The sequence below is a fragment of the Ceratotherium simum genome, chromosome 6, assembly GCF_057802395.1.
Source record: "Ceratotherium simum simum isolate JZ-2026a chromosome 6, ASM5780239v1, whole genome shotgun sequence".
NCBI lineage: Eukaryota > Metazoa > Chordata > Mammalia > Perissodactyla > Rhinocerotidae > Ceratotherium > Ceratotherium simum.
This window is the reverse complement of record NC_141905.1, coordinates 31,222,825-31,240,933: the sequence shown is the minus strand read 5'-3', so window position 1 is coordinate 31,240,933 and position 18,109 is coordinate 31,222,825. Positions and strand designations below refer to the sequence as shown.

Below are 18,109 nucleotides of genomic sequence, written 5' to 3'. Positions count from 1 at the left end.
TAGAACCAGGCCTGTCATTAATGGGCTGCGACTCCCACCATGCTAGGCCCCAGGTCAGACAGCACCAGAATGGCCTGTGTTTCTCAGGCGGCAGGTCCTGCTTCCAGAAGGGGAGCCTGGTTGACCTTGGTCCACAGGAACGGGGCCCTGGTGAAGCCTCCGGTGGGGTAGCCATCCTTCAGGAGAGAGGCACATGTCTCACGGAGGCCTGGGCAACAAAACGGAACAGACCTGGGCCACGGCCCAGACGGAACGGACTGAGAACCCTAGTGCGGCTGGTATCTGAGGACTCTGGCCAAGCACCTCACAAGGGGGCAGGGTGGGCAGGTCAGGGCCTGAATTTATTCACATGAACTCATCAACCACTTCGGCTATATTTAACCTATGTGGTCCACAACAGGCTCCTCCCGACTGGAAGTCTCTCCCAAGAGGGGTCATTTATACGTCTTAACACAGCTGGTGGCCGGCTTTATTGCCACATGGCTGGGCCTCCAGATAAGTGACACTGGGGTTGGCCAGGAAACCACAAGCACAAAACCACAAAGGGTCCCACAGGGTCCCCTGCCCCCAGCTCGAGTTTTGTCCCTTACAGACTTGCCCATGACAGCAGCCTGGACGCACACGGGTTCACCCGCAGAACCTCGCTCTGCTCTCTGAATGTCAGTCAGATGGCAACCCACCCGAGAGCCACATTAGCTCAGCTGCCTTTCCTCGGACACCTCCAGCGGCTGGGCAGGCCAGGCTTTGTAAAAACTCACTCTCTGGTAGGATGGACTAACCAGGAGGGAAACTTTATCTGCCTCTTTCTTCTTATATGTAACCTCTAGTATATAACCAGGATCTAAAAAGGGAAATATAGAGGTTTCGTGAAGATTAAAGATTATAGGGACTAACAGTTTAAAATTAGGCTCCTATTAAGCGCTTGGGTGTTGCAGAATGTGTGGGCTTCCCCACCCCTGATGCGATGGGAGAGGTTGGGGTGCAGGCCATCTCCACCCCAGCCCCCCTTCCCTAGCTGGTCTCACTTGGCAGGCTCTCCTTCCTGCCCTCGCAGCCAGGATGCCAGCCACCAAGACACCCAGCTCTCTCCCCTAGCCTGAGAGCTCTGAATGCACACCCAGGTGCTCACACACGCACACACAGGCACACGTGCACATCCAAGAGGCACCTGGGGGAGAGAAGGCCTGCTGTGCCCTCCCCAGGACCAAGTGAGCCATTCAGCCAGTACAACTGTCCAAACCCAGAAAGAATCCTCTAGGACATGTCTTTTTCAAGTGCCTCTCTCTCCTAGGTTTTGGTTTTCCATATGTTGTGTTTCTGGTCAGTAAATCACTAGCGTTTTACTCCAGAAAAAGCGCTTTTGCCCTCAGGCACTTGTCAGGCAGGTGCCATTTGTCAACCATTCGTTCACCTGGCAGTGCAGTACCTCATCTCCCGCCCAGCCGCCCGTCAGGGTGGAGACTGCCGCATGGCTTTCCAGCTTGTGGAGATCAACAGGTCCCGGCTCTTGGCCAGCCGAACCATGAGGCGCCCCACGTAGAAGCCGCTGATCTGGCCCACGCCGTCATTTCTCCCCAGGGCCAGCAGGAACGTCAGTGAGCCTGCGGAGCAGAGACACACGCACAAACTAGAGTCCTGCCCAGCATTCATGGGCCTGCAGTTCCCAGAGCGCTACCCCTTCCCGGAGCCTTCAGTCTCAGGCCTGGAAAATGCATAAGACTTTTAGGAAGGTGGGTGAGTCCCTGATTTATTTTTAAAGAGCTCTAGGGGGATGTTTCTGTCACCAGCTTTGAGAGTTTGTTCTAGCAGTCAAAAAGGCTTCCCCACGTCTGACCCCCACTCTCTTCCCTCACCTGGCGTGTAGGCCTTGAGAGGCCTCTGCTGCGTGGAGTTGAGAATGTTGGTCACAGCCACATTGGCGTGGAGGCTGGCATGATAGGCCATCTTGGGCTCCTTCACGTCAGCGCAGTCGCCGATGGCGTAGATGTGGCTGTAGCCCTCCACCTGGAGATACTGGTTCACTCTCAGAGCACCATTGCTGGCCAGGCGGCCCTCTGCCGGGCAAAACCAACACCAAAACCAGCATCCTGAGCTGCCATGTTCCGCGGCCACCAGAACGCGGTGAAGATGAGCTCTGATGCGGGTCAGGCCACCCTCCAAGGTGAGCCTCCCACCTAACTGATTCCTGCCTGAAGTGCCCACCTCAGAACTCTTCCTGCAGAGGCAAGGTTACTATTCCAGGGCGGAAACTGGTCAGAAAGACAGCAAGTATCATTTTGTCTAATGCGTCTAACTCTAAGTTACCATGATTAACAACGATTAACTTACAATGATTAAGTTACAACTTAGCCAAGTCTTGAATTTCTTTCTGAACATGGATCATATTTTTAGGATAAACGTAGGGCTTTAATAAATGATAAACTGCTTTTCTTTTTAAGGGACTTAAAAGAATTCATCTTTGAAAATAGAACGTTAGGACAATCAGGTGTTAAATTCTGAGATCTCTTTTCACTATACGCTCTCAGTCCCACCCCACACAGGGCCTGGAGCAGCTCCCTTCTTCTGGGATCAGGTCATTCTTTCCTGCAGGACATAAAGCAGGAGCTCCTTGTCCAGGAAGGGTACGTGGGAATAGACGATGGGGACGTGGGGACACAGGCTTCTTGGAGCCTGAGAAGGAGCCACTGAATCTCCAGCTCACAGATGGTGGCCGTCCTCCACGCCCCCCACCTCCGGTTAGCTAGACAGTTCAACACTGAGCTTTAGAACACGGGCCACGTTATTGGCCCCGCTCCCAAATGGTCGTTCCAAGCTCAAGCGGCCAAACGTTTGGGTCAGGGTTTGGGGAGAGCAGTACCCCTGTGAACAGAGAAAGACCTGACCTGGAAATTCCCCTACATCCATGTAGGAAGGAAAGTGACAGAAAACGGATCTTTTTCGTCTCTCTGAAACCTGATCCCATCTCTCATCACTAGGGGCCGGGCCCCAATTTTGGAAGATTTGGATCACTTTGGCCACCTTGGGCTAAGTCACGGTGGCAGCTGAGGAAAGCACAGCAAGAGTAGACCTGAACCTGGATTTCAAGTTGATGTCACCATTCAGAAGAGACCAATGAGCTGCTGAGGTCGAGGGGGAAGGCAGGGAGGCGCCGATCCTGCAGGGCCTCTTGGGCAGCTGGAGAGAGGCAGCAGCCTGGGAGTGGGCCACGGCGCAGCCTCCTGCTTACCAAACGTGCTGCGGTAGGCAGAGCTGTTGATCTTGATCCCATTGCAGACAATCACCAGGTTGGTGGCCACCTCCGTGCCTTTGTCCGTCTGCACTTTGATGCACTCTCGACACTCACTGAGAGGCAGCGCCTCCAGGTTACTCACCCGCTCACCTGTCAAGGGAGATCCGTGACCAGGAGGCTGGCAGAGGGTGGGCACATCATCAAGGCTGGGGAAGGCTGGAGACCCGTGGAAGCTGGGGAAGCCCTGGACTGCTGTGGCCCAACTAGGCAATCCCTCTACTCCCGCCTTCCCTCCCACCCTCCCAGTCCACTCTGCTGCCCCAAGAAGCACAATCTGGACATCTGGCCCCAAGAGATCCAATGGAAGGAAAGTTCCACGAAGCAATTTGGGCAAGTGAGGCTGAGTTTCCCAAGAAGTTCTGGGAAAAGCTATTTGAGGAAAACCTCAACCACACCCCCCTGTCAGCTACACCACCCTAACCAGGCAGAACGAGCTCTCCGGGCACACCCCCAACAAAGGTGAGAGCAAGAAAAGTAAGAAGCCAGCCCACTCTCCTCACCGCCTGAGAGTAAAGGTGGTCACAGCACTGCACAGCCAGTTACAAGGGGACCGGGAGCCAGGAGGGGCTTTCATAGAACAGACACCCGCCCCCACACCGCAAAAAGCAAGGAGGTCACGTCACTGGGGTTAGAGCCCCACTCTCTAACATGCTGGGTGGATCTCTTCCCTCCCGCTCTGGATGCGAGCCACACTCCTCACTACCCTCAAAATACAAACCTATTCTCTCTACCACAGAGACATAATTCAGGTCAAATCCTTGAGATGCTTTCTTTTTTTAATCATTCAACAAATAGGTACTACCTGTATGTACTGTGTCCAAAGCAACAGCCAGGACAGCGCTGCCTCCATAGCATCGAAATCCCATAAGTACCAAGCCCTCCGCCCTGCCCGAGGACAGACACAACCTCCAGCTGGACAGCAAGGCTCTAACGGGCTTTGTTCAAGCCCAGGACACAGGGACCACCTAGGGATGAGAACAGTCACCCTCAAGCTGGAGACAGTGACGAAGCCTCGGAGCCAAATCTCACTAGGGCGGGAGAGGGGCGGGGCGGGGGAGAGGAGGGGACTTGCACATACTCAGCAGCAGCTGCACGCCTTTCCGGAGCAGGATCTCCTTCGCTTCCTGCCGGACACAGGGCAGGAGCTCCTTGTCGGCAAGGGCCATTTGGGAGTGAATGAGAGTGACCTGGGGACAAACGACCACAGGGCCTGAGAAGGAGCCTCTGAGTCTCCTCACACAAAGAGGCTTAAAAACACATCAGTTGCCTCCTCCACCTCCTCCCCTGCCTCCAGTTTACAGGTGAGGAAACTGAGGCCCCAGAGAAGTAATGTGCCCAACGTCAGAACAGTTAACAGCAAGCTGGGCTGGAGCCCACGCCTCCTGGTCTAGGATTCTTTCAGCTCCAGCCTGTCCCCGGGACCTGACGACCACGAACGCACCAGTGCTCCACAAGCCACACTCCACCCGGGGCCACGTGGGAAATTATTTTCAAGCCTCCTTGGGCACTTATAATTATGCAGTCTATATATAAGCCATTGACATCCTAACTATAAATCAAGCTGACATTTACATTAAGGCTGGTTCTAAAATTGGCGCCTCCAGGCACATCTACTTGCTGTCTGGGTCAGCACAGGGTAGTGGGGGGCAGCCTAGAATGACGTTCAAAGCTTGGGCTTTGAAATCAGACTGCCTGGGTTGGAATCCCATCTCAGATACTCGGACACTTCCCAAAGACTCAGTAGAACAGGGATCACAGTCCCAGTCAGAGGAATTTTGTAATGACAAAATGAGAAAACATGTTTAAAGCACATAACTCAGCACAGACTGAGTCCTTAGTAAAGGGTGGCTACTATGGCTCTTATCTGTTTACTAATTATAAACATATGGAAATTATACTGAGTTACTTACTACTTCTGACTGGTCTTTACCCATAAATCAAAATTACACTTTGTTATATCAATCACTATAATAATTTCCAATGATTTGTCAGAGAACAGCCATATAATTAAATTAGCCCATATCGATCTTACTTTTCAAAACCAACCTGCCTTTGCCTAGGGAAAAAGAACCATCCACAGGCCCCGTGTGGCTCTCAGAAGCTGATCTGGCATCAGCTGCAAGCAAGCTGTTGCCTCGAGGACCTGTAAATACCAATCATCACTCAGCGCCTCACCGAGCCTTACGACCTGCCAGGATGTTCTCTTTCTCTCCAGGTCACCAGGCAGGAACTCTGTCCCTCCATCATTAGACTGGAACAGGGCCACCCTCCCGTGGGCAGGAGGCAGCACTGGCCAGTCCTTCCCTACCATAAGCAGTCGAGGGGGCTGCACTGCAGGCTCCCTTCACTGTCACAGGGCATGGACCACCATGTGGCTGTCCAGGACAAGGGCTACCATCGCTTAAGGAACAGAAAAGCTGCTGCTCGCCCCAGACAAAAAACCAACTTAGGGTGTCTTTGACCAAGTTAGTCATCACCAAGAAGAGGTCATCAAAGTCTCCATTTATGGGGCCGGCCCAATGGCATAGCAGTTAAGTTCTCAAGTTCTGCTTTGGTGGCCTGGGGTTCCCCGGTTCGGATCCTGGGCATGGACCTACTCACCACTCATCAAACCATGCTGTGGCAGCATCCCACATAGAAGAATTAGAAGGACTTACAACTAGGGTGTACAACTAGGTACTGGGGCTTTGGGGAGAAAAAAGAAAAAGAGGAAGATTGGCAACAGATGTTAGCTGAGGGCCAATCTCCCTCAAAAAAAAAGTCTCCATCTATATCACAAAGGTGGAACACTGCAGGGGACACCGGAGTTAACCTTTTGTGAGGTGTCTCCCCTGGGTTTGATCCTCCCGGGTTGGACCAGAGGGCAGGACCCCTCACTGAATCAGGACACACCCTGGCTCTCCAGGAAAAATTCCCGGCAGAATAGGCCTTCGGGGGATTCCCCAGTGCAGAGAGCAGAGAGCAGGAGACCGAAACACAGCCCCCACTCTCTGCTAAGGGAGCTCCACCTCCCGGCCCTGAGCAAATTCCTGACGTTCACTAGACAATGGAGAAAGAAGCCATGGCTGAGAGTTCAAAGCCAAGGCTGCTAGCCCACCTCCTTCTCGGGGTAATCTGTCTTAACCTCTGCTGCCATCTCCACTCCCGCAGAGCCTCCTCCCACCACCACGATGGACTGTGCGCGCTGGACCTGGGGAAGAGAGAGATGCAAAACACACCCTCAAATCCGCCCTGCCCCAGGGTGCAGCCTAGGGGGTGGGTTCCTCAGGCAAAGAGGGGTAGAGAACCCTTTCCAAATGTGCAATCAGATGTGCTTCCTAGGGCCAGGCACTTGCTGGGTGTCTCCCTGCATTTTCTCACTCGGTTCTCACAACAGCCCCATGAGGCAGGTTTCACCACCTGCCCACCTTCCAGACAACCATGGCCCGCATCTGTGTGAGTTCAAAGCCAGGTTCCTAACCCCCACACTAACGTCTGCTCATGGCTGTGCAAGGGGCTCCCGGGCTTCTCAGCAGCTTTGCAGAGAGGGAAGGACCCACCTTAGTCAGGCAGCAGCACTCCCCTGGGGATCCTGCTGTGGGCCTCCATTCCTCTGTTCAGGGGTGACAGCAGGCCCCGGCCCACCCCCCTCTAAGGACCCTCGTGAAAACTGACTGAAATTGTGGATCCAAGCCTGCTCTACAAAACACAAAGCCCTGGGCAAACAGGAGCCCCAAGAGGGATGAGTCAGGTCACACCAATCACTACATGAGCAGGCCGGGGGTGCTCACGCCCAGACCTCAAGGACAGGTCCAAAGGCCTCCCCCCAGGACCTTGTTCTAGTCATCCTCCACCTTTACGGCTGCTGTTGCAGCCCTGAACACCTCCCGGGGGTCTCCCTGCTGCGGCCCCAGGTGTCACCACTGCTGTCCCACTCTCCCAGGGGGCCTGCCCCTGGTCAGGGGGCAGCTCACCTGCCTCACCATGTCCTCGTAGAGCTGGATGGCAACCTGCTGGCTGGAAACCTGGTTAAACTTGCCAGGGAAGAGCCCTGTGCTACCCGTGGCCAGGATAAGATGCGAGAAGGGCAGGGCCTGTGAGGGGCAGGGGAAAGAAAGGTGAGGGCAGGCCTGGTGTCTACGTCCAACCCCAGGCCCAGTGGGCAGGGGCACCAGATGGGAGAGGTCCCTCTGGGCACACCAAGCAGCCCTCCTTTGAGAGGAGCAAAACCATCACACTGGTTAGGCCAGGGGGTGGCCCTTGAACCCAGGAAACACCTAAGGGAGCAGATTTTACCTCTGCCAGAGCCACTCAATGTGGAAACAGGCGGGTGAGCTCCCCACAGTGGGGGACCCCCCACAGTGGGGGACCAGCAGGCAGGGGACAGGAAACTGCTCGTGGGGAAGAAGCAGGATGCTAGCCTCCAACGTGGAGTTAGTTTAGAACTGCCAAGGTATTTCAGAAGCAACTTCCCCCTGCCCCGCAAAAAAAGGAAGGACAGGAGAGAGGGAGAGAAATCCTGTTTGGAGCCTGAATATATCAAGTTGACAAAACCAGAGCTGCTCTGATGGGAGGGGGACTGGAGGGTCTGTATCCCACTCAGTCCCCTCTCCCCCAGCGGAGGCCTGAGATGCCCTCATGGACCCTTCCAGGACTCTGAAAAGCACAGCCCAAAGCCGCAGCACAAGGAGACTCACAGTAATCTTTCCCCCCGGGAGATTCTCGGGCCATAAAGTCAATTCGAGGAGGTCTGGTTCGCACTAAATCGCATACTCACTGAGGACAGGAATTGTGTTCCCTTTTTCCAACCCCCCAAGCTTTGAACGGAGTAGAGGGCCAGGCTGGAGGTGACCCTCAATACGACGAGTGGGCTGGTGGCAGCTCACTGATGGCACTCAAGTGACTGCAGGTATATGCCAGGCCCCGCCCTCTACCCGGGCTGAGGAATGCACAGATGCGTGAAGAAAACCTCTGCCCCTAAAGACTTCCCAATCCAGGGGATCATGTGTGTGCCACCCTTTGACTCTAGAAAGCGAGGAGGGCCCCCCTGGCCGGGCCTGGTTCTGGTCCAGGACACTGGCTTTCAGAGTGTGGGCTCTGGGGTAAGACTGCCTTGATTCAAATCCTAGCTGAGTCTCTTACCAACTGGGGGATCCTTGGCAAGCCACTGAGCCTCTCAGTAAAGTGAGGCTACACCACCTCCCTCACAGAGTCATGGTGGGCATTAGACTATGTAAGGCTTACAACTGGGCTTGGCATACAGGAATGTCTGCCACCACACTCCTGTGGCTGCTGTGGTCAGGCCTTTGCTTATGAGGAATCTGCTACCTGCCTAGCACTGAGCAGGGCTTGGGGGCCACAGACGACTCTCTTGACCCTTGAGGAGACCCGCCCAGGTCTCCTTCCACCAGCAGCCTCGTCCTCCAGGGGGCCTCCTGAAGACCGCCGATGGACGGCTCAGCACCCGCTGTGCTCACCTCCCCGTCCTCGAGCAGCACCTTCTGATTCTTCAGGTCTATCTCAACCACCAGGCCCTGCCGGAAGCTCTCCCCGAAGGTCACCGAGTAGGAAATGAATGTCTTTTTGGCAAACCCTGGAGAATGGACACAAAGGAGGTCACAGTGTAAAACTGGGCTGCCCACAGTAGGCCAGAGTAACTCAGAACCTTTCCTGAGCTGCATGCCAACAGGGGCGCCCTTGGCCAAACAGCTGGGCCAATGGTCTATCCGGGGTACCATTACCCCATAAAGTGCCAGCTGGGGCCTCAGATCCTTAGGGAAGCTCAAGCTCTTACTTCTGGGGCCTTGACATGGTAGCTGCTTAAGGGCAGTGACCTTGAGATTCTCCGGCGTTCGTCTAACTGTGGAATTTAGGCACCTTGCCCTAAGTGGAGAAAAGCATTCCCAGACCCACAGCAGGGACAAGACCATTCTCACGAAGAAAGCCCCAGAAAAGAGCCCGTTACCACTCTCCACGGAGGCCCGAAGGGCTGCCACGTTGTGGTGGAAGGAGTCCTTCATATCCACCAGCACGAAGGGGATGCTGAGTGCCTGCAGCTTGCTGGCGGCCGTGATCCCGCCGAAGCCCCCGCCCACGATCACCACGTGCACAGCTCCCACGTTTATCGAGACCTGGGACCCCATCTTGAACCAGACACTGCTGGGATAGGAAGAGAGACCACACGGGAGTCAGGGGGCTCGAGGGCCGGGAGGGCTGGGGTGAGCCCACGGCGAGAAAGGCCTCGAATGCCAAGACTTGATCTTTTTAAATTATGTAATTGTCTATTAATGAAATTCCAATTTTGTAAAATTTGAATTAAATTCTAAAGAACAAGGGGTATCCTATTTCCATCCCATCCCCCAACCACCCAGTTCCCTTCTCCAAGGCTTCCACTGTTACCAAGTTCATAAGAATCCTTCCAGAGATATTCTGTGCACCCAGTCATGATGATGTTTTGCACATATTAAACAAACTGTTCTGTACTTTTTTTCACTCAATATATCTGTTCACTCAACATCATACATTAATTGAGCTCCTGATCTTTGCCATGCTCAGTGCTGTGGATCCTGTGGTCAGAGAGACAGACAGATATGGTCCCTGCCCTTGTAAAGGGCTTGCAAACTCAAAAGGCCAGGTGGATGGTGCAGACGTGGGAAGCTGGGCAGGTGCACAGTCACAAGAAAGGGGGGGCACACCTGTGGGGAACTGGCGAGCACAGGCCACTCCAGAAGAACTAAACAAAATTCTTCAGGCACTGCACTAGGGAAACACGGTGACCAGATTCTGCCCAGCTCACAGGTCACCAGCGTGAGCTCCAGGTCTAAGGAGATCAATTAGCAAGTGTGACAATCAGCCTGCAAAACAGGATGTGGTGTGACTAAGGCCATGACAGTGGGGTGGGGAGGAGGGGCCTGCAGTGGGCAGGTCATTCCCCTGAGCATTCCTGGGACAGCGAATGTACACTGGGACTGCTGCACGACACTCCCCAGGAGACCAGGGGCCGGAAGAAATGTCTCCCAGGAGAAGAAACAGCACTGGTTAAGGACCTCAAAGGAACGTCTGCTGGTAAGAAAGAGGGCTGAGGAGCAGCCCTGATCACGCAGGCTCCAGTGAGAGGGGGAGGGGGAGCAAGGTCCAGGTCGATGCCCGGGACAGGGCAGCTGCCGTCCAGGAGTGTCTGCAGAGGGCAGAGGGCCAGGTCTGCAGGCCAATGCGGCCGAGGCTCACACTCACACGTGGACGGGGGCAGCCTGACCAGTTCCCAGCAAACTGAAAACAAACCTTGGTTGAGTCTCTGAGGAGCTAAAATCCGAGAACCCTTGGCCCAGAGCCAGACACTGGAGGACATCTGAGGGAGAGGACAGCGTTGGGCTGGGTCACTAGACACTAAACCACTGAGCAGAGGAAAAAGGAGAAGGTAGCAAAGTTTGCCTGGGCTTCCCCCAGCCAGCCTGGGAGGCTGTGTACCAGGCTCGCCCTCCAACAGGCCCGGGTCACCTGCTGCACCCCGGAGCCTGCCCCCACAGAGGGCTGAGGGGCTGGCCTGGGGCCTTGTCCCCAACCCAGCTTAACCCCAGAGAAGGACGCTCATGATGCAGGCCTCAGGGCTCTCTGGGGTGGGAGCCCAGCTGTCTGAGGAGCAATCTTGCCTGCAGCTGAGATCCTGAGATCAGGTGAGGGGTTGCTGGGAGATGCTGGCTCAGGGGCGACAGGCAATCAAACCTCTTGGCCTGTGCCCGGCTCTAACGGGACGCAGCAATAAACCAGGCCACCAGGGGAGAGATGCAAAGGAAAGAAAGAAAGCTCACACCGCAGAGAAAGCAGCAAGAGAGGCCCAACAGCTGCAGTGGGCTTCAGGGAGGAGCGGTTCACAGTGGGGGATGGCAGAGGGGGGAAAGGAAGGAAGAACTGGACTCAGACCAACCTTGAAGGACACACAGCAAGCTGCCAAAAGGCTCGATGGAGCAGCAGGTTCCAGCCCATCTGGAACCCTCTCGGGTGACACCACAGCAGCTGGAAGGCCACCACTCTGTCCTGTATCATCTGTGTGCCCTGGGAACAACCCCTCCCTTCTCTGGGCTTCCATCTACCCCTGTCGTGGGAGGGGACACCTTGAGATGTCCTTGCACACACAGGTTTCCAAAACATGGAGGCCCCCAAGATGGTCCCAGATCTTCCCACACTAAGGGGGCAGCTTATGGTTGGACCTCCAGGCACTGTCCTCATAGTATTTGAATGCCCATTGCCTAATTTCTCCCCTGGGAAGGGAGAACCCGGGCAAGGGAGGGCAGATCTGGCACAGGAGACTGGAGGGAATTTAACTTTGCTCCTCATTGGCTAAACGGTCCCCATTGCATTGAGGCTTGTGCCTTCTACCCATTTTACAGATGAAGACACTGAGCCCTTAGCAGGGCTAGGACCAGGACAAGTCCCCAGCAAGCAGTGCCACCTTCACTGCTCCAGGCCCTCAGAAAGTTGTCCAGAGCTGGTCACGTAAGTGTTCATCAGGCTGAATCTGCCAAGTGGGCCAGAAGGAGAAGGTCTCCTGGGGGCCAGGACCCAAGAGAGCCCAGAGGCCCAGCCAGAGGTCAGGAGTGGACACCAGGAGCTCAGCAGGGCCTGGGAATGTGGCAGGCGATGAGGCAGGCTATGGACGCGGTACATTTCACCTGCCCCGTTCAGCACGGCCCCCTCTGTGCCAGCCTGCCCTCGGGGCCAGCAGCCAGCGAGGAGGTCAGGAAAACACCCAGCAAGTTCTGCTTCCAAGCTGGCTTGGCACAGGCCCAAAAGAGGCTACACAGCTTGTTGGGGAGAGGGGGTCCACCATGGGTCAGGTCACACTGGACAGCTGGGGCCAGGGGCCTTCTCCACAGAGGGATCAGCTTAGGCCAAGAAGTCCAGCGGCAGAGAGGGAAGGGAGTGGGAGGAGTTCAGGGAACAAGGTGGGGAGGCCAGGAGAGCAGGTGATGGGGCCAGCACACACAGGGGGTCTGTTACAGCAGGGCAGCATTCAGCCCTACATGTTCGCAGCTCTAACCACCAGGCCCACCCTGAGCCCCTCACAGGGTCTCCTTCCTGCAGAGAGAAAGCCAGGTGATTCCAGCACAGGCCTGATGGGTAGTGGGTTGGCCAAAGGAGCTGAACCCCTGCTCCCTCAACACCACAGAATCATCAACCGGCTTCTCCAAAGGGCAAACCTTGGCCCCACCCAACTGCACACACCTCTCAATGAAGGCAAACTGCTTCTCTGGAGTTCCCAGTGGTAGGTCTGAGGCCTGAGGGCACACCCAGGCCCATGAGGGGCTGCCATAGCTGGGCCAGGGGAGGGGAGGCACTTTTACACTCCAAGCCTCCTGAGGCCTCTCCGGGAATCTGCTCTTCTCTCTCCTCTACTGACCTCTGATACTCCCACTTGTGGAACGGGGGGCTGGCGGCTCTCCAGCAGATTCCACCCTCCTCCTCAGCAGCCTCCCTTGCCCAATACGCTTGGACACGCCAACTCTCCTTTGGCTCTTCCAGTGCCAAGTCTTGCCTGACCACCGAGGACAACTGGACTTCCCTCTGCTCAGCCACGACCTGCTTTGCCAGACACCTAAACCATGGGCTTCAGCCATACACCCTGTAGGTGCTCAAAAAGCATGTGCACAATTGATGATGTTGGATTATATGTTCTAATGTAGTAATACGCTGGGCAAACAGCCTCAATCAATGGGAGACTCCATCAATCAATGGAACCCTCCATCAATGGGAGACTACAGGATACACTATTATACACCCATAAAATGGAATATTCTGGAGCCATTTGTTTTTGGAGTGGATGATTTACCCATGATTTGTCCACATCCCTAGAATGTACAAGAGCAAGAGTGAACCATAATGTAAACTACGGTCTTTGGGTGATTATGTCAATGTAGGTTCGTCAACTAACAAATGGACCACTCTGATAAGTGATGTTGACAATGGGAGAGGCTATGCATATGTGGGGGCGGGGGATAGATGGGAAATCTCTGTACCTTCCCCTCAATTTTGCTGTGAACCTAAAACTACTCTAAAAAAGGTAAAGTCTTAAAAACAATTTTTGTTCACAAAAAAGTCAAGTAATAGAACAGCATGTAGTGGGGCCGGCCCCGTGGCCTAGCAGTTAAGTGCGCGCGCTCTGCTGCTGGCGGCCCCAGTTCGGATCCTGGGCGCAGACCGATGCACCGCTTGTCAGGCCCTGCCATGGCAGCGTCCCACATAAAGTGGAGGAAGATGGGCACAGATGTTAGCCCAGGGCCAGTCTTCCTCAGCAAAAAGAGGAGGATTGGCATGGATGTTAGCTCAAAGCTGATCTTCCTCACAAAAAAAAAAAAAACAGCATGTAGAGCCTAATCACACTTATGGACATCACGCACATGCACGTAATGATCACAGCAGCTGGCGTTCACTGCTTTTTCTTTGCACTGAATAGCCGTGGGTTTTTCTCCTCATCTTTGAAAGAAGTTCAATAACTTGCTCAAATTCAATCCTCAACAGTCTGACCAGATCTGCGCTCTCAACCAAAACGCTAATAGTGGTCACCAGGTGATGTTTTTACTTTCTTCTTTGAGCATTTTTTTTGTATTGGTTGAATATTTTAAAATGAGCGTGTCATTTTTACAGAAATAATAAAGCTTTAAAAACAGGGCAGACTTTCTACTATCTAATTTTTTTAAATTGAGATATTATTCATATATTCTAAAATTCACTATTTTCAAGTGACAATTCAGTGGTTTCTAGTTCATTCATAAAGTTGTACAACTATCACCACAATCTAATACCAGAATATTTTCATCACTCCCCAAAAACACCCTACATCCATCAGCAGTCACTCCCCATGCTCTCTTCCCTCCAGCCCCTGGCAACCCCTAATCTTTCTGTCTCTGTAGATTTGCCTATTCCATAACTTTTGTGTCTGGCTTCTTCCACTTAGCATAATATTTTCAAGATCCATCCAAGCTATAGCATATATCACTATTTCATTCCTTTTTATGGCTGAGTAATATTCCATTGTGTAGAGAGACCACCTTTTGTTTACCCATTCATCAGTTGATGGACATTTGGGTTGTCTCCACCTTTTGGCTATTATGAATAGTGCTGCTATGAACATCTGTGTACAAGTTTTTGTGTGAACATATGTTTTTAATCCTCTTGAGTATATATATACCTAGGAGAGGAACTGCTGGGTCCTATAATAACTCTAGATTTAACTTTTTGAGGAACTGCCAAACCCACCATCTGATTTTGAACTGAACATCAAGCCAAGGGGGAGAGTACAGAGAATCTTAACTAAATCTGCCTAAAAGAAGGTCCAAGAAAACACATCCTCATTGCGCGGCAATGCTTAAGTAATTGTACCTTTGCCCCCTCCCCCAACACACACACACACACACAATCTGGTTTACACTCAGATTTTTTCAGTAAATCCTGTTTTCTCTGCCAAAGAGACCCAGCCTGATCCCAGGCGGATTCTTCTCTAATAATACAGACCCGGGGCTTTTAGGAACCTAATGAAAAACCAGGAAGTTACATTTATGCCAAAGCTGTAGAGAGGTCACGCCTCAGAGATGTACAGCAGGAACCATGTGGGCTCTGCTCAAAGCAAGGACGTGGCCCCAGCACTGCTTCATAGAGATTACAAATAAAACATGCGGCTTTTTGAGTCATCACTGGTGACACCGAGGGTAGGTTTCCACAGCCATGTTTCCAGAGTGGCTGTCCTGGATGAGAGGACAGCTAGAGTGTGACTCCAAGCCCCATGAAAATCCCCTCTCCACCTGGGGGGAGGGGTGGGCCGCCTCCCTCACTGGACACTGGGACCAGGCTGAGAGTGGGCATTCCAGGGCCAGCCCCCCAGGGAAGACAGGCTAAATATAACTCAAAAAAGACCAATTTCTGAAATGGACTCCAAGCCTGAAGAGGGGGCTGTCCTTTCATGCCCCAGGAGAGGGCAGCTCTGAGCAGACAGGCTCATTCGGGTGTCATAGACACTCCTGTCCCGAAAACCTAGGCCATGAAACTTGTCCATTCTCCTGGGAGCCGGTCACTTTGTGGCTACCTTAACATCCCCAGGGTCTGCTCATTGCCTATGTCTGGACCCTGGCTTCCTCATTTCAGCACCAGACCGTGACGAGGCTGGCCCTGGAGTATACCGGCTCTGCCCCACTCCACCGCTTAACCGCTGGGTCCTGACCAAGGCCGGGCCCTCCTCTCCTCCCCTGGAATGGAGGCATTCCAGATGCAGGGTTACACACACTGCTCCTTGGAGGGGTCCTCTCTAGGTGCTAGGGTGAGGGCAGGTGGGGTCTGAGAGCGTGCGGCGTGTGCACAGGAATACACACACACACACTAGAACCTGAGCAGGCTTCCCTGTTATTTCACATATTTATATATTTCTCCTGATGGCCTTTGAACACAAAGCGCAGAGCTGGGACACCTAGAAGCCCCTTCCCAATCTATGTCTGACCCTCTGGCCTGTGCCTGTCCTCCCGGGGGACCATGAGCTCCCAAGCGCCTCACCCCTCCCCACTCCCACAGTACATCCCAGGGTCAGAGACTCTTGCTGGAGGGGAAAGGCTGGCTGTGTTTAGTGCGTGGTGGTGGAAAGTAAGCTCCCGGTGGAAAGTAAACACGGTGGATTTCCGGCGTCCCAGGCTTCCCCAGCCCCGTCAGAGTTAGTTCAGCGATCCTTTGTCCCCGTGGAACCTGGGCTTCGTAGAGGGGAAAAGCGGACCTCCTAGTGCCCCGGAGCCTATGGACACTCGGGTAACCCAGGCATTTTCCTCCAAGAGACAGAGGCTTTCCCCCTGCCTGTGACACCAGCTTCCACCCGGCGGCGACCCTCGGAGCACTTCCAGACACGGGGGGCAAGCCCGTCTTACCTGGTAAGACTTAGCAGGGATTTCGGGGGGCGGACGGGGAGGGGGGCGAGTTTGCCCCGCCCTCGCCAGAACAAACCTCCCTGGCTTGTGTTTTGGGGGAACTGGGGTGGTGCAGGCCTGAGCCCTGTACCTTAGACGACCACCCTCTCCCCCAAAAGCCACAATCCGCCGCACCGACCTCCCGACGCCGCCCGTTGCGCGTTCCCGGCCCCGGCGCGCCCCTGCGCCGGGCGTCTGTGGGCCCTGCGGGCGCGGGGCCCCGAGAGCCCGCCCGGCGCCCTCACCTGCCGGCCGCCGCCCGCCGCTCCGGCTCCAGCTGGCCGCTCCCGTTACCGCCGCGGGTCCCCGGCCCCTCCCGGGCCGGCGTGACTCAGCGCGCGCGCCCGCCCCCAGCGCAGGCCACGCCCCGGCGGGCCCCCCGGGAACTGCGGCCGCCCGCGCGCCCCGCCCGCCTGGCCGCGAGCCCACGGTGGGGCAGACGCCCCCGAGGCCGTGCCGCGGCCCCGCGCGAGCCCTCGGAGCCCCGAAACGCCTTCTGGCGTTGCTCACAGTTCGCCCGACTTTCTGCCAGACATGTTTCAAGCCTCCGGGACCTCAGAGCGCGGGCCCCCGGGCGCTGACTCTGCGACCTCGGGCGGATTACCAACCTCCTGCCTTCACGCATGTGAAGAATAATCCCGCAGACCCAGTTGAGCACCCACTGTATCCCTGGCACCTTGCTAGGTGCTGGGGGATAAAATGGAGAACAAAACAGGCATGGTTTCTGCTTCCGTTGAGGTGATAGCCCGGGAAAGACAGATATTAAACAACGAACAAACAAAAGCATGTATTGCTAATTGCAGTAGGAAAGACTAGGGGCAAAGGAAGGGTGCCAAGGCCTCTCTCCAAGGGTGAGAAGGAGTTAGCCATGGGCAGAGAGGAGGCAAGGGTGCTCTGGGTGTGCAGTGACACAGAGGCAGGACAAAGAGCTGGGGGCCGGGGCATTGCAGAGGTGGCCAGAGGCCAGAGTGGCCAGTGTGGGCAGGTGGTTCAGGCCTCCAGGCCCTGGTGAAGACTGTGTCGTCCCAAGGCAATGGGATGCCACTGCAGAGTTTTCAGCAGAAGAGTGACAGGTCTGAGTATGTCCTGTGGGGAAAGGATGGGGGAGTGGGAGGGCTGCCTGAAATGAGGGAAACTAGTTAGGAGGGGAGTCCAGGGAGAAAAAGAAAGAGCTTGGACTAGGATCTGTAGAGAAATGGACTGATGGAAGCCGCAATCTGGAGGTAGGATCAAGCTGATTTGGTGACAGATAAGCCATCTCCATCTATTTAATGCAAATATTATCACTTACCCTAAGAGTTATGGAAAAGATTCAATGAGATCATTTATATGAAGTGTTTTAACATGGTACTTGGCACACAGCAGCAGCAAATGCACAGCAAGCATTTATTATAGCCATATGGGCCATATAAAATACATATTTTATATGGGCAAATTAGCTTGTCCAAGGCTACGAAGTACATTGGCAGCTTCCTTGTTCACAGCCCAACGCTTTTTTGAATGCTGCCCTTCACCTTCCTGGTTTTCATGAACGTTTATACTAGAAGTATCCATTTCTATACCTTTTCCAAAAGCTGTGGTCAAAGACTTTGTACCCCATACCCCTGGTATAGGGAGCATTGTGATCAATTCCATCAAGAAGACATTGGTACCCGGAATCATCTCAAGCTGGGAGGGAAGCTGGTGTCCTTTCATCAGCATTCTACTCTCGTTATTAGCCCACACAGCCAGGCTGCATCTTCCAGTTCTCTAGAATCCTTGCCTCTCTTCCTATCCCAGCTGTCTCCCGCCCCTTGAACGCGGGCTGAAGGAGGGACTACAGTCAGAGGTGTGGGAGTCTCCACCTCCTCTCACAGCCCTTGGGGCCACAGAAGAGCAATGGCGCCACAGTGTGGGTGCATAG

General features: G+C 54.4%; 1 protein-coding gene across 8 annotated transcripts; it reads right to left on the bottom strand.

The window, feature by feature from the left end:
• Positions 1-52: 52 nt before the first annotated feature.
• Positions 53-16,519, bottom strand: AIFM2 (AIF family member 2, ferroptosis suppressor). 8 transcript variants are annotated; one of them, XM_087432090.1, is made up of 10 exons: positions 16,452-16,518; positions 9,234-9,427; positions 8,746-8,861; positions 7,243-7,362; positions 6,387-6,479; positions 4,368-4,476; positions 3,227-3,379; positions 1,854-2,054; positions 1,412-1,601; positions 53-208 (listed from the first exon to the last, which is right to left on the bottom strand). In XM_087432090.1, the coding sequence occupies exons 2-9, from the start codon at positions 9,409-9,411 to the stop codon at positions 1,450-1,452; spliced, it is 1,122 nt and encodes a 373-aa protein (XP_087288216.1). In that variant the 5' UTR covers positions 9,412-9,427; positions 16,452-16,518; the 3' UTR covers positions 53-208; positions 1,412-1,449. The 8 variants fall into 8 exon arrangements, with proteins under 8 accessions (XP_087288216.1, XP_087288210.1, XP_087288214.1 ...); XM_087432084.1 differs by having other exon boundaries at positions 53-231; positions 1,427-1,601; XM_087432088.1 differs by having other exon boundaries at positions 1,427-1,601.
• Positions 16,520-18,109: the final 1,590 nt, after the last annotated feature.

What these genes read in the sequence shown, in the direction of transcription:
- AIFM2 (XM_087432090.1), bottom strand. Translation starts at nt 9,411, where the DNA reads ATGGGGTCCCAGGTCTCGATAAACGTGGGAGCTGTGCACGTGGTGATC. An exon ending in TCGGGCCTCCGTGGAGAGTG is followed by an intron (nt 8,862 to 9,233) that starts GTAACGGGCTCT and finishes TCCATTCTCCAG; the next exon opens with GGTTTGCCAAAAAGACATTC. An exon ending in TGCTGCTCGAGGACGGGGAG is followed by an intron (nt 7,363 to 8,745) that starts GTGAGCACAGCG and finishes TGCCCCTCACAG; the next exon opens with GCCCTGCCCTTCTCGCATCT.